The sequence below is a fragment of the Leptonychotes weddellii genome, chromosome 5, assembly GCF_054177405.1.
Source record: "Leptonychotes weddellii isolate Sample4059 chromosome 5, ASM5417740v2, whole genome shotgun sequence".
NCBI lineage: Eukaryota > Metazoa > Chordata > Mammalia > Carnivora > Phocidae > Leptonychotes > Leptonychotes weddellii.
Genome location: NC_138373.1, coordinates 83534655 through 83549815, shown reverse-complemented (window position 1 = coordinate 83549815; position 15161 = coordinate 83534655). Strand labels below are relative to the sequence as shown.

General features: G+C 37.5%; 1 protein-coding gene across 8 annotated transcripts in view; it reads left to right on the top strand.

The window, feature by feature from the left end:
• The first annotated feature begins 961 nt into the window (after positions 1–961).
• ABCC9 (ATP binding cassette subfamily C member 9) overlaps positions 962–15161 on the top strand; it is a 137585-nt gene continuing 123385 nt past the window's right edge. For 2 of the 8 annotated variants that reach the window (XM_081821331.1, XM_081821330.1), the window contains exons 1-5: positions 1797–2231; positions 2569–2680; positions 5249–5309; positions 6658–6819; positions 9191–9332. In XM_081821331.1, the coding sequence (XP_081677457.1) occupies positions 6678–6819; positions 9191–9332 (284 nt within the window). In that variant the 5' untranslated portion in view covers positions 1797–2231; positions 2569–2680; positions 5249–5309; positions 6658–6677. Of the gene's footprint in view, positions 1094–1147; positions 1431–1721; positions 1743–1796; positions 2236–2568; positions 2681–5248; positions 5310–6657; positions 6820–9190; positions 9333–15004; positions 15068–15161 lie in introns of those variants that run through there. The other 6 variants (XM_081821328.1, XM_081821325.1, XM_081821329.1 and 3 more) reach the window with 6 other exon arrangements.

Here is a 15161-nt window from a genome sequence, read left to right as displayed (position 1 = left end):
TTAAAAAAATTATCTGCTGCAAAGAAAGAAGAAACTTTATTTTAAAAGTTCATCATAGGATTAAATATGGTAGTGAAAAATCGGTAACTATATGTCCAACAGTAGGAGAATGGATTTTAAATTATGATAGCCACACAATGCATTATGCAGCCATTTAAATGATTTCTATAAAGATTTTAAAATTCCATCAGAAAATAATTGTTTTAAAAGGTACTGTGAGGAGATAATTTATTTTGTGATTGCCACAATATTAAATATGCATAGAAAAAATAGTAACCATGGCATACATATTACCTTTTACTGAAAGGGCAGGCACTCAGCACTTTAAAGGGATCCTCCCATTTACCCTCACATCAAGACTATGAAGATATATATATATCTTTATTTTATATATATATACACAATATAATATGCATATGTTTATATTATATATATATATATTTTTTATTTTTCCCCATTGAACAGGTGAGGAAACTAATACACAGGGTGATAAGTAATTTGCCCGAAGTGTTTGAGTTGAGTGAGGTAGTAGGGTTTGATAGCAGGTTAGCTCTTGCGTCCATGCTTTTACTCACTGTTAAAATGCAATGAAGTGTTTTCAGTTTTACAGGTTTGGGGGTCCATTTGTCTCCCTTATACTTTTTAATAATTTCCAAAGTTTCTACAAAGCATAACTTGTACTCATTATAAACCATCTCAATAATAGTAATATATATTTTTAAAATCCCAAAGTCAACCTGATTTTCTGTAGTAACGCTCAGATTTATATCTGGGGATTATCTGCACCCCCCATTTCCAGGTGTCTGGGGAGCCCCAGATCCCCCTTCCGGCTTGTTCACCGGGTCTTCCCGCGTTCCACCCCCAGTACCCGGATCCCCGTTCTTGAAGCACGCTTTCTCTGTGCGCCTGCGTCGTGGCAGACAGCTCCAGGGTGCAGTTGGCAAACTTTCAAGCGCCATGGGACCAGATTCTTCGGGACCCTCCCAGATGTCGCCCCGCGAGGCCCCGCAGACCTCTAGCGGCCGAGGGTTCAAGCTTCAGTCGCTGGCGGAGGCCCGGCACTCACGCGGGAACGCAGCGACCCTTTCCGAGAGTGAGGCGCCCGCGGGAAATCCCCGGGGCTCGCAGGGCGGGGGTCGGCCTCTGCCCATCAAGTCGCAGACGCCGGGAGGCCGCCGGGGTTCAGGGTGCAGGTCCGGGAACCAGCTCCGGGTCCCCGCGCTCCTGAAGCGGTGCCCCGTGGCGGTCGCGCGCGGAGCCCCGGAGGCACCAGCCCGCCTGCCGACCATTCTTTAATAGATTAGGACAATTGCTGAAAACAGTGATTTCAAGCTGCTGAGCACTGGCCCCTGAGAAAACCGAGTGTTAATTAAAGAGGGTTGCCCGGGGACAAAATTTACGGCTTGGGTCCTGGGGACAGTTATTTTGGGGTGAGTGTATTTTAAACCGGTTATCTCCTTGACAATTAATTCTCTCTCTGGTCGGGAGCAAGAGTGTGTGTGTGTTGGGGGGGTGGGAGGACTGTTTGTGCAGATGTGGGAGTCGAAGTCCCACTTTCGGGGAGCCAGGGTAGGGGTCGCCCTTCGGAAGCGCGGCGACTGGTCCTGAGGAGTAACCAAGTTTTCCGGGTCGCTGGGGCAAGTATTCGATTTGAGCCCGCCTCTCTCCTGTGAGCCATTCGCACGCGCCCATACAGCCTGGCAGCGGTGTCCTCTCCCTGGAACGAGCCCTTCGTGTCCCAGGTCCGCTTGGGGGGAAAACGGTGAACTCCCCAGATCCGCTTCCTTTTGTGGTTAATAAAAGGGCGCTTGTAGAGCCTGGGGAAAAAAAATTTGCAAGTGCAAGTGAGTACCTTGCGTGTTTTGACGTCTGAAAACCTGACTCCAGAGAATCATTGAATCCTACGTTGCAAGTTTCAGTGTTTAATGAAGTTTAGGGGATGCGTATTACTTGTGTTTGTAAAATCTTTGCAACGCGCACCCCAAGTTTGTCGCCCCAGTACCGAAAGCAAGGCCGAGCGGGGGTGGGGAGGGTCTCCAGTCCCAGGCGCTGCTGCACTCGGGGCTTCTGCCCAGTTTCCTGCCTCGGAGTTGTCGTGTCCGCCCCAGCTCAGAGCAGTTTGTGCAATTTAGAAACCCGATAGGAGGCAGCAGCTGATCTCCCACCACCCTAAAAATAATCCGCTCCGGCGCCTTGCTTGCTTCGGCTAGGGGAGGAAAACTGCCTTCGGAGTAAGTGAGTCCGTATTTTTTACATAAATATGACTTAAACATTTTAAGAGTAACTGTAAACTGTCGATTTCGGCAACCAAAAGGCGCCCGCGCACTCTCGCAGCGCTGCCTTCAGGGTAGCTATTTCTAGGATTAAGGCACCGGGCCCCAGCCGGAGAAGAGAGGGCGTGGGGATCAGGTTTCCAGCTTTACTTACAAAACTCTGCCGGCTCCTACTTAAAACCGGCCGGGAATAATGCAAGGAGTTATTACTAATTTTTTTCTCTTAGACAATCTCCTGTATTGTTCATGAAGTAGTTTTGTGTCTGCTTAATTTTTGTTACTCTTTACTTTTTAGGAGTTCTGCGTCTGGGTTTGAAACTGACAATTAAGACAGTGTAGGAAGCTGGTGTTTTGAAGGTAGTGCAAGTGCACGAGTAGGGGGTTGAAGCATCAAGCGACCGCCCAAGGTATTTATTTTTTGCTTGTTTGTTCAATTTGGGATTAAAAAAATATCCTATCGGCGTGTCTGAATCTTATCTGTTGAGTACTATTTCCTTTAGTGTGCCATAGAACTTCAACGGGTGCATTGAGATCAGACACTAGATCAGAAGTCAGTGGTCATTTTTGCTAGTGATTTTCCTACTTGGATCTGTCATTCATAGACAGAGAAATAGACATCTTTTGCTTCCTATTTTGTGAATCACAGACTGAATGAAAAATTTCAAAGAAGTTATTACATGTGTTTCTTAAGTGATCTATTCCTGAAAATTCCCTAGATAATGGTAATGCCTTTACAATGTTATGTTTCTCTCTTATAACATATTGTTAATCTCAAATAACTAAAGAGTTACTTTGTATGTAAGAATGAAAGTTTTTAGAGTGCTTTTAGCATGTTTTCTTCAGGCGTTTCTAGCATGTTTAAGTTCTCGGAGGTTGCTACTTCATTAGAACTGACACTTTATTCTGTATGAGCAGGAAAGAGTGCTAGTTTTTACTTTAGCCTTCAACCAAATCTAAATTTTATAACTCTTGAGGGTGTGGAACTTTCTATAATGCATTTCAAAGAATAAAATACTGAGGGTGTGATTTTTGCCATGAAACCTTACGTTTGGGCATCAAGGATTATTTTCCTTCTATGCTTTCTGCTTTGCAGACCATCCCTATAATCAAAGTTTCACTTTTGACATTTGTCTTTAAGGTTCATTCAGTCAAGTTCTTCAACCCTGTCTGCTGTCCTAAACACTTGAACATCTTTCAGTGAGTTTATGCCTGTGGGAAGAAAAGTGTCATGTCTTCCTATCTGGCTTCTTTTCCCTCTCCCTCCTCCTGGATGCTTGGGCCTCTGTCAGTGCTTAGTTGAAGGAGACAGCTCCAGAAGGGGCCGGGCTCAGGGGCGTCACATGACAGAGTTTAGCCGGCTAGAGCAGCAATTTATACTGTTCCCAAAACGTCCCTAACTTAATCATGGTTCTGGGAAGGAAACCCTGAATGACAATAGGAGATTTAAAAATTAATTGAAAGTCCTGATTGAATAAAATGCCTTTGGCAAACACGATAATTATCAGCATAGCTACAAATTTACTCCTTCCCTCTTTTTGCCCACGTTGAGTTGTAAGATGCGCTGACTGTTAGAATGTGCCACATGTGTACTCTAGGTTTGGAGAAAGAAGCTAAGGGTCAGAGGGAAAAGGATGGAGGAGGAGGAGACAGAAACAAAGACCCGAGAGATGCAGTGAGAGGTAGTAAACAGGTTGGGAGCCCTAGGGCATTTGAGGTTAGAGATTATGGTAGAAGAAAGGAATCATTCTAAAGCTTTCAGTTTACTGATCTGAAGTATGCACCTTAGTATGATTATGTCATTGTGTTATTTCCCTGTCTGGTAGATCATAACCTTTATACCAAGAGCTACTGGGATTAGTGTAGTCGGATTTATATGGTCTAAGACCTCGGGTACTGTTTGTCATCTGCATTCTTGGATTCCTAGTGCCTAGCACATGGTCAGCATCAATACGTATTTTTACACTTAATGAATGGCCTAGAATCCCAGACATCAAGTACGTGGCTGGAAATGTTCTTTGACTTCTGCAGGTTGCTGTAGTTCTCTGATATTTTCTTTCCACCGTTATACACATTTATCCAGAGGTTACTTGATTGGTACATTTGAGGATTGATTAAACATACCAGGTAGGCAATGCTTATTATAGCTAATGAAGTATATGTTTTGCAAATCCAGATTATACTTTAGTATCTGGCTCAGTGATAATGATTAAATATCTATCTTATCTATCTATATATAAATGTGGCCAATTGGAATATTATCATTTTGGATAAAATTATAAAACTGGCAAAAGTAAAAATTATTTTCTGGTTCATTTTAGGAAACAGTTTATACATGTCTTTCAGTAAGAGTGGGTTCAAGTTTCTTTTTGTCATTTCTACTCAATAAAAGAGATAGTCTAAAAGATAAAAGAAAGTCTTAGAAATTCCGTTACTAGCTATTATTTTTCAGTTTGTTTTTTTTTCTTTTTTTCCCCATTTTATTGATGTACATCGCTGTATAAGTTTAAAGTGTACAGCATGATGGTTTGATTTAGATGTATTGTAATATGATTACCACACTAGGTTTAGTTAAGATCCATCACTTCATATACCTATGGTACAAAATACAAAACTTCCATTTTACTGTTACTTAAAAAATCTCAAGCCCGTTTTGATTATCTTATGAGGCTTGGAGCCTTAATAGTTGTTAAGAATTTGCCAAGTATATACCCTCATCTTGAGTTTTTTTTAATATGATTTTTTAAAGGAGAAAAGGTCTCAACTAGAGATCATATCAATGATCAGTAAAAGGGCTTACTGGAAACAATGTGTGAGAGGAATTCCATATAAGAATTTACAGATTGTAAACACAGGTTTTTTAACTAGTTGTTCTATTCATATAATGCTTTATAAAACTTTTGCTTGAAATTTGGTTTCTCCAATAGTTTACCTACAGTTGCCAATCTTTTCTGTATAACACTGGTTTTTTTTTCTAGGGAAAAATACTGTTCGTGACCATTGCTAAATCATTTCTCAATGAAAGGGAAGAGAGAAAAGGTACTAGTTTACTTATTTATACATTTACCAACCTTTAATAATCTAACTCAGAATCCAGTGTGAAATAATGTGGAAAAGAGACCAAGTGCAGTGAGGTTAAAGTCTTAAACTGCTACGTCTTTTAATAACAATAGATAAAGATGTTTTTTAAAAAATAGGTTGGAGGCTGCATGCTGCAGGGGGAGAAACATAGTTTAAGTCAGACAGGTGGGTGTGGATCACCGCTACCCTACTGGTTGGCAAGTTATTGAACCTCAGAATGCTCTCCTGTAAAATACAGATAACTAACATTGCATGGCTATTCTAAAGACTAAAGATAGTGTATGCAAAGTGCCCAGAATTTGGCAGGTAGTAGGTAAATAGGTGGCATAATAAAAGAATTTTTCAGAAGGCTAAAACTCTTGAGAATTTCACAGTGGTATTTTGATGCAGACCCTTGCTCTTATATCATCTGTCTCAGGGCGGCAACAAGAGAAATGCATTTAAAATGTGAGTTGGAGTGTGTCACTCCTCTGATCAAATCCCCCCGCCCCCCTGCCACCCAGTGATTCCATTTCACTGAGTAGAAGCCAAAATCCCAACAATGGCTAGGAAAACCCTGGGTTACCTTGTCCTCAGCTTCCTCTCTAAATTTGCCTACTACTCTAATGTAATATTGATTTCCAATTAAAAAACATTTTTTTTTTTGTTTCGAAACTTGATTAGGGTACATTTCATGTAAGAATATTCTCTGAATGTGGGACTTGAGTAATTTCATTAAATTATCATTTGAGTTATATTTAATTTATCTGAAGCACTTGATTTTAATAGTCTTCAGAGAAAGGCTGATTGCTGTTTGCCACCACATTGGCTTCTGTGTATTAGTATTCCTTTGTACAGTTAACAAAAAGTGGTGGTAAATTTTGTCCAGCTTAAGTTATTTGCTAATGCATTTTCAGTGAGAAAGGATGAGAAAGGATTTGATATTACATTATCTTGTAGTATCAATCAGTAGTTTCATTTTTTCTTTCTTTTTCTTGATATATCACCATTTTTGTTCCGTGAAATCATTTTAGTCACACACACACTTCGTTAAGGTACCATCATTGGTAGATATTAATAATTATATATTTTCCAAATTAAAATAAAATATTTTTCTCTGGAAAAAAAAGTTCTAAAGGAAGTGATTTATAGAATGTATAAGGCCTTTATAAGAAACTCTTAAATGACTTTGGCATACAGTTTCCTATTTCCTCAATTGCAAAAATAAAGGGGGTTAATTTTATAATAAAACCTCCTCCTTAGGGCTATGAGTGTATGAAAGGGAATTTAATAACGAGAGCCTCTTTCTCTTGTCTCTTCCTTTTAGAGTAAGTGATATAAGAAGAAATGAGCCTTTCATTCTGTGGTAACAACATTTCTTCATATAATATCTATGATGGTGTGTTACAAAATCCCTGCTTTGTGGATGCCCTCAACCTGGTCCCTCATGTCTTCCTGTTGTTTATCACTTTTCCAATATTGTTTATTGGTAAGTGATCTATTCTCCTATATTTCCTCACCTAATATTCATTTTAAGCCTTATTAATGGTTGAGATATGGTATAATGTTGACCTAATTTTCCCAACATGAAAACTGATTTGTATATCTGTGAGAAAAGAACAAGCAAGTTTTTTGTGCTTCCCAATTATTTATGTCTTGGCATATGATATTTTGTAGATAAAATAGAAGTCACATGTCTCCTTAGAAATGGACTTCAAGTAGCAGCAGCAGTGTTTTGAAAAGAGGGAAAGAGAATTATGTGGGATAGATCTAAAGCCTTTGTTGAGCACTTGTTTTGTGTTGGTGAAGAGAATGGAAAATGGGTAAAACATAGTACTTGCTTGGAATAGTCACTGGAACTGTCCAGTGAAACAGATGTATCAAAGTCAAGGGAAAAGATGACTATCCCACATTGTAAGCTCATTTGCAGGTACGGGAACAAATTATCCTGGGCATTAACTTGCTAGAACAACTAATTCATGGGGCCAGTGGGGATGATTGCACGGAGAGTGACATGTTGGGGGATCTGAGGACACAGAGCGTGCAAGTTCAAGTAAGAGTGATAAGGCTGTGTTCCAGGTAGAAAGAATACTTTATGGAAACTATTTGCAAAGGAGCTAAAAATACAGTTTTCTCTATTATTTTACAGTTTACATATACACAAAATCCAATTATTTAAAATAATTATGTATGACTTGTATAACTTTCCCAAAACAATCAAAATAGACCTTTAACTTAAAAATTTTTAAAAAATACATTTCACATATAAAAATGACAGAGACTAATATGATAAACATCTATTGAGCCTGTCACCACTCATCTTAAGGAATCTAATGGTAAGAACATAAGTGAATCCCTCTGTTACTGTTTCCTGAGCCTGTTACTCTTCCCACATCCGATGTCCCTGTCCATTCAAAAGAGATAACTACTCTCTGAATTTGGTGTTTAACTTTGCTCATAAAAATAAATCTGCTTATAAAAATAAATGAAAAAACCATCAGACTGCTTTTTTTAAGAAAACTAGCATATTTTAATGATCTGCTTCAAAAGAAGGTTTAAAAATAATTTGCACACTTTTATTTCTTCATTTAACAAATATTGATTGAGAGACTACTATGTACCTGGCATTGTAATGGTGATCAAAAAATTTGTTATAAGATATATCATATGCATAGGCCAACAAAACTCTTGGCACATTGTTATTCATGTTAAACAAATATATAGACATTAAATATAACTGTGCCAGAGTGGCCATATATAGAAACACGAGTTGTTGTTTATGTGGTTGGTATTATTTGTAGGACATTAACAATGCCCTTTGGCCAAAAGTAGACCATACTTTTTTAAATGCAATTTTACAGTTAATAATTTATTTTTAACATTCAACTCACTTCTTGAGGGCAATTACTGGGACAGTCTTGTTTGCATCAGTAGCATTGAACATAGGCTGGTAAAGGGTATTTGAATCAAGTGGAGTTGGAGTGAACATTGTCAAAGGGGAATGGTGGAGGAAAATGTAGACTGTTCACCTCTAACATTGGCTACTTGAGTTAGTGAAAGATCATAAATAAATCTCAAAGAAGTATCAGGCATAAGGAAAGCTTGCTTTCAAGAGTTTACAGTGTAAATTCTAGTACAACATGTTATATGTAACTAGTCTTTCCATAATGAAGTTCATTTGGGAACAACTAAGACATGAATCAATTTTCTTTTCAAAGAATGCTTCAGGAGCCCCATTAGTCCTTACAGAAATTCCTTCCTGCAATATTTCGAGCACAAACCCCGATTCATTCTTGAAGTATGTGAGGCTTCTCTACAAACAAAACATTTCTTTGAGAAAATATCACTACCACTGTTGAATAGTGCTGGCCCAGTCATAGGTTATAATTTTTCTCACATGATACACATTTGATTGAGTTGACTCAACTAATGAGTTCTACATTTCATTACCAAATATGGCTCTTTTCGTTAGTCCCCCCACAGATTCCATGTTTTGAAAGATTTTAGACACCAAATTGCTTTTATTAACATCATCATTAATTTGGTTTCCTCTTAAACGAATCAGGGACCTCTCAGTAAGAGCTCTGATGAGCATGAGATAACCATGTTGTCACCCAGAGTTGGCCTTATTCTTGAGCAGTGCAACAAATGTCAATGTGTTAACCTAGGCAGTCTTGTGAAAATTCATTGAAATGGAATTGTTATTTTTTTAACATAATGAAAAAAGACCAGGATTTTCATTGCTACCCTAGAAAGCACCTCTCATTCCTCTTTCAGGAATCTTCCATCCCCAAATGATATCACAATATGAATTATTTCCATGATTATAATTAATCCTTTTACTTTTCTATTTTTTTCAGGGTGGGGAAGTCAAAGCTCAAAAGTACAAATTCATCATAACACATGGCTTCATTTTCCTGGACATAACCTGAGATGGATTCTTACATTTGCTCTTCTCTTTGTGCATGTTTGTGAAATAGCAGAAGGCATTGTTTCTGACTCGTAAGTGATTCAACATAGTTAATACGATTACAACTATACTAGTGAGTATATTGATATGATTGGTACTTAAGAGCATACCAAGTCAGGCTTAACCCTTCAGTTATAACTCATTAGGAACAACAGCTGTCACTCATTTTATAGCAGTCCTGCTTATCTGTGATTTCATTTACCCATGATCAACCGAAGTCTGGAAGCAAATGGTCCTCCTTCTGATGATGGGTAGTCAGAAGGTCAGTCTACTAACGCTGCATCACAAGGCCTATGCCATTCACCTCACTTCATCTCATCATGTAGATATTTTTCTCATCTAACATCATCACAAAAAGAAAGGTGAATACAGTACAATAAATTATCTTGAGAGAGAGGGAGTCACATAACTCTTACTACAATATATTGTTGTAATTATTCTATTTTATTATTATCAGTTGTTAATCTCTTACAGTGTCTAATCTATACATTAAACTTTATCATAGGTATGTATGTATAAGAAAAACATAGTATAGGGGCGCCTGGGTGGCTCAGTCGTTAAGCGTCTGCCTTCGGCTCAGGTCATGATCCCAGGGTCCTGGAATCGGGCCCCATATCGGGCTCCCTGCTCAGCGGGAGGCCTACTTCTCCCTCTACCACTCCCCCCTGCTTGTGTTCCCTCTCTTGCTGTGTCTCTCTCTGTCAAATAAATAAATAAAATCTTTAAAAACAAAAAACAACAAAAAAAGAAAAACATAGTATATATAGGACTTGGTACTATCTGTGATTTCAGGCATTCACTGAGGTCTAGGAACATATCCCCCGCAGATAAGAGGGGGACTGCTGCATTTGATAAGCATGTGTTTTGTCTGTATTTTTGTGTTGCCACGTAATTTCTCTGATAACAAAAATTCAGGTCTCTGTGACTTATGCTTATTCATGTGCTGTTTCTTTGTTCCTTCATCTGTGTAGCTCTTGCAGAAAGTTCTCTCCTTTTAAACATTTTGATGTTTACTTTACCTATCAATGTAAGTATACATAGAAAGATTGTCTATATTGACATATAGCTCAAATAGCTATATAGTTACATATAAATATATAACCAGTTCCCAGATGTTTCCATTTGTTTTATAAAGAAGCAAAGATAGATGAGGCAGGCATTAAAGAAGTCTGAGAACCAGTGAGAATATAGCCACAAATTGAGGCAAAACGCAACTGTTTTAAAATCAAGATTTGCCATAAAACCCATATTTTTGAAGGAGTTGAAGGAATTTTGTCATTCTTATAAAAGAAGTTTGCATTAAGCAGTTAGAATATAATGCATTCTACTTATAAACCTGAATATAATGTGGGAAAAATATTTTTATCATGTATTAACAAAAAATAGGAAATAATTTTGATAAGCAATATCAAATAAGAGAATTTTGATTATGAAATTATGCTAAATAGTGCACCATCAATTAAAGAACTGATATGAAAAGTTCTTAAGAGTTTTTAAAAAGAAAGCTCAAAAATCATTTTTCTTTTATTAATAGGGACCTCCCCTGACATCTGTTTATGTTTTTCTGTTGCAATTAATGAGGAATGAAACTTCTAAGCTTTTGTTATGGAGCCAACTATTTTGTAATGTTTTATGACAGTTCTTTGCATGGATGTGCACGTCTTAGTTTCTGATAAAAAGAAAAATCAGGGACTCTGTTGATATTGCATGCCTTCAAGCATTTAGAAGCTTGACTGGCTATTATCTTATTGATTACTGTTTAAAACCCTTTGGTGTATTTGTATTCTATTGTATTAACATAGGCAATTCTAGTTTTTGTTTTTAATCCCTTAATATACAAGCTGACTCTGTGTGTTTCTGTGTGTATGTATAAGATGGATCAGTCCAACATTTCCTAAAAACTTGACACCATGTAGGCAAGAATGTCTCCTTCTTTCCAGCCTCATGATTGTTGTATAGATTCAGTCAGAGACTTAGAGGCTGGGCTAAGAAGGGTGAAGACATATGCTAACGGCAGAAACTTGTTTTATAGTAGTAATGATATAAAGGGCCCATCCTGAAATCAAGTAGAAATGTACTCTTGATTTGTGTTACTCCCTCCCATTCCTTAGCTGCAGACTGCTGACTGCTTTCCCTTAGTCTTTTATTTATTTGTTTGTTTATTTATTATTTTAATTAACATATTATGTATTATTTGTTTCAGGGGTACAGGTCTGTGATTCATCAGTCTTATATAATACCCAATGCTCATTACAGCACATACCTTCCCCAGTGTCCATCCCTTACCCTTTTTATCCAGGCTTCTCAAAAATCATTTTCCAATGATTCCTGAACTCCAAAATTTAGTTTACTTTCTTGCTTGCCTTATCCTATTCTGGCAACTGCTTGTACAAGAATGCCAGTGAACATTAAAGACACTTTAATGAACAGCTTTTCTTCCTCATCATACTTATTACATTTGACATTGCTGATCATTGCTTCCTTCCTTCTTTTTCTTTTTTTTTTTTTCTCATTAAGCTTTTGTTTTATTGGGTCTCAAAATTCTGTGACAGATTTTTGGTCAAGTTGTTTCCATTAAAAAGTACTGATTTTAAAAACTAATAACTTAAAACTGCCACACACACACACACACACACACACACACACACACACACACACACACACAAATGGTCCACAAAACAAAAAACAAATGGTCCAGAAAACCTTCCTTCTTTTTCTTTAACAAAATATTTATGAACTATTCTTTGCTGAAAATGTAACATATGCTCATTATAATTAGTGAAACAGTGCAAAGACTTTCCTAATTGAATATTTGATTTTCTTTTTTAGTAATACAAATATTAAAGCTATTCATTTTTCTTTTGAAACATTCTTACCTGTTTTGCACAGATTTTTGTTAAGAAATGTCCTCTTTTTTATTTCTATTTAAATAGTTTGTGGTTCTGCTTTAGATACTCTCCTACATCTAGGAATCATTTTCAGTTTGCTTTTTAGTCTAATATGATTGATTTATTAGTAGAGCATATAATTGGTTAAACAGATACCTTTTAGGACTCATTAGCATTTCCATTTTAGTTCAATATTTGATTATTTTATATGGTTTTAATGAGAATTAGAAAATAATATATTTGTTTTGTTGGAGACAAAATTTTATTGAGTTTACTAATTGGAATACCCAAGTTTTACGTGTTGATTATTTTTATACTATTTAATTCATCAAATTCTAAAAATGTGTATTAAAGTTTTCACTGTTATTATGTTTTCATTTCAGCTTTTATTTTTATCATTTGTCTTTTTTGATATTATTTTTTTTGTCCTCCATGATGAATGCATTTTGATTTTCTTCTTTACTTTCTGAGTAAAGATTTTCTGCTATAATGGGATGTGTGTGCTTCTACCAGAACCTCGAGGTCTGCGAGTCACACTCTAAAAATAACAGAGCTTAAGGGAAAGAATAGGGTTGGGACACCACTCAAAACTTGTGCAGCTTTGTAAGTAGACAACTAACAATATAATAGCAATCCTAATAAAAAGACTAGCATGGTTAAAAGACCCATGAAATCCCTAACAAAGAAATGCCACAATAAGTATAAAACTTTACTGTAGCTGTTGCTATCTTTATTCATCCCTTACTATATTGTCTTCCTTAATGTTGTTTGTCATTTTTTTTCTAACTTCTTGAATTGACTACATAATTTATTTATTATAATGTTTTCTCATTGAATATGTTTAAAGTTAGTTATAAACTTTCTTCTGAGTATGGTTTTGACCACATTTATTTATAGGCCTTGATAGGTAGTATGCTCATTTTTAAATTTCCTAAATATTAGGCAAGTGATTTTTAAAATTCTTTCTTTGGTTCCATAGTAAAAGAATACTGGAAGCATTTCTTAATTTCCGCGCTGATGAAATATTTACTTCCTACTTTTTCTTTTTGACCATTTTGAACTATTTCTGGGGGGTGTTGTATACCATATGGACATGGTAACAAAAATGTGAAAGTACCACGACAGCATAAAAGCTGGTTTAAAAACTACCCATCACTCCCCAGAAATAGTTCAAATCACTTGCCTAATATGGTGTATATCACTGGTCATGTTCCAAATCTCTGCATACACTGGGCCTATTAGACAACTCCCTTTGCATGTTTAATAGACACCTTCACGGTCTACATGGCCTTGCTGGAACTTACTAGCTTCTTTTCTCCAGTCTGCTCATCTTCTTCAAGACTTAAGTGGTTACCCACCACCCACCTAGCCCCCTTGGGAATTATTCTTTATGTCTCCTTCACCATCACCCTAAAACCCTAACACTATTAAAGTCCTGTCCATTTTAACAATGAATATTTTCCAGATGTTGTATTACTTCCTTGTTTTTGCTGCCAAAGCTTAGTTCAGGCTTCCATCATCTCTCACCTGGCCTATACCCATAATTTGCTAACTGCTTTTTTTTCCTTCTATGTCTCTTTCCTCTCCTCAGAGGCACACACTACCTATCAACTCCATCATCTGTGTTATTACCAGATTGATTTGTCTAAAACCCCCGAAAATCTGACCATACCACTTACCTGTTAAAATATTTCGATTTTCCAAAAGATTAGATTCCAGCTCTTTACCATGTCATAAGAGCTTTTCACCATGCATCCTATATCAAACTTTCTATTTGAGAATATTAAACTACTTGGAATTTTGAACATGTCACACAGTTTTGTGCTCCTATGTATTTACACATTCTGTTCCCTATTTTTTTTATTTTTTAATTTTTATTTATTTGAGACAGAGAGAATGAGAGAGAGAGAGCACATGAGAGGGGGGAGGGTCAGAGGCAGAAGCAGGCTCCCTGCCGAGCAGGGAGCCCGATGCGGGACTCGACCCCGGGACTCCAGGATCATGACCTGAGCCGAAGGCAGTCGCTTAACCAACTGAGCCACCCAGGAGCCCCTCTGTTCCCTATTTTTAAAGTGCTCTTCTACCATGTTCCTGACTAGTGGATTCCCTTTCATATTTCAGTTTCCACCTTCCACCATATCTTGAAGTGTCTTTCCCAAATGCTCCTCCTTCCCCCACTCTCAAACTAGTCACTCTCTATACCTTTTATGTACGAATGTATTTAAGTAATTTGAGAAAAGTTAAATGTTTTACTAGGTGGCGTTATTAATGTAAATGAGTTGAGGGCTGTCTACCATGCAAATCTGGTTTTGTCATGTTTCCAATCCATGTGAAGCTCTCTATTGCCCTCAAAGTGAAATCTAATCTCTTTTCCATCATATTCAGTTGCGTGTGATACACTGAAACATGTCTGGGTCCTCTGCCTGGAACCGTCATCCTTCCTCCTCTGGGTAGCATCCCTCAGTCTTAGGGCCTCAGTGCAGAAGTCGGTTCCTTCACAAAGCTTTCTCTTCCTCAGATGCTGGCCCTGCATGCGCTTTTAGTCCCTTCACCTGTGTGATCATTTCCTATTTCCTATTGTTATCCCCAGGAGACTCTAGGGCTTGTGACCCCCGATACTCTATCTTGTTGTGTTCACTGTTGCATCCCGACATCTAATAGTGCCTGGACACAGCAAACACACGTGTGTTGAATGCATCAATGCCAATGGTGAAATCACTAAGGGCCATAAAGTTTAGGAAAACTATCAAAGGAATAAATGTACTTTTCTTGTACATTGGAGTTCATATCCATGTGGTTGTTTTCTGTCGCTTTAGGTGTTAACTTATTTCAGCAGTTCTGCCCTTCAGTAGAGGAGACGTTCCATGTTTGCTCTTGTTGTGAGTATTTAAGGGCTTGTTTAGCCATGGTACCCGGTCCTGTGTGTCGGGGATAAATCCTTTCGGCGGAATTATGTCTCCCAACGTAGTCTTC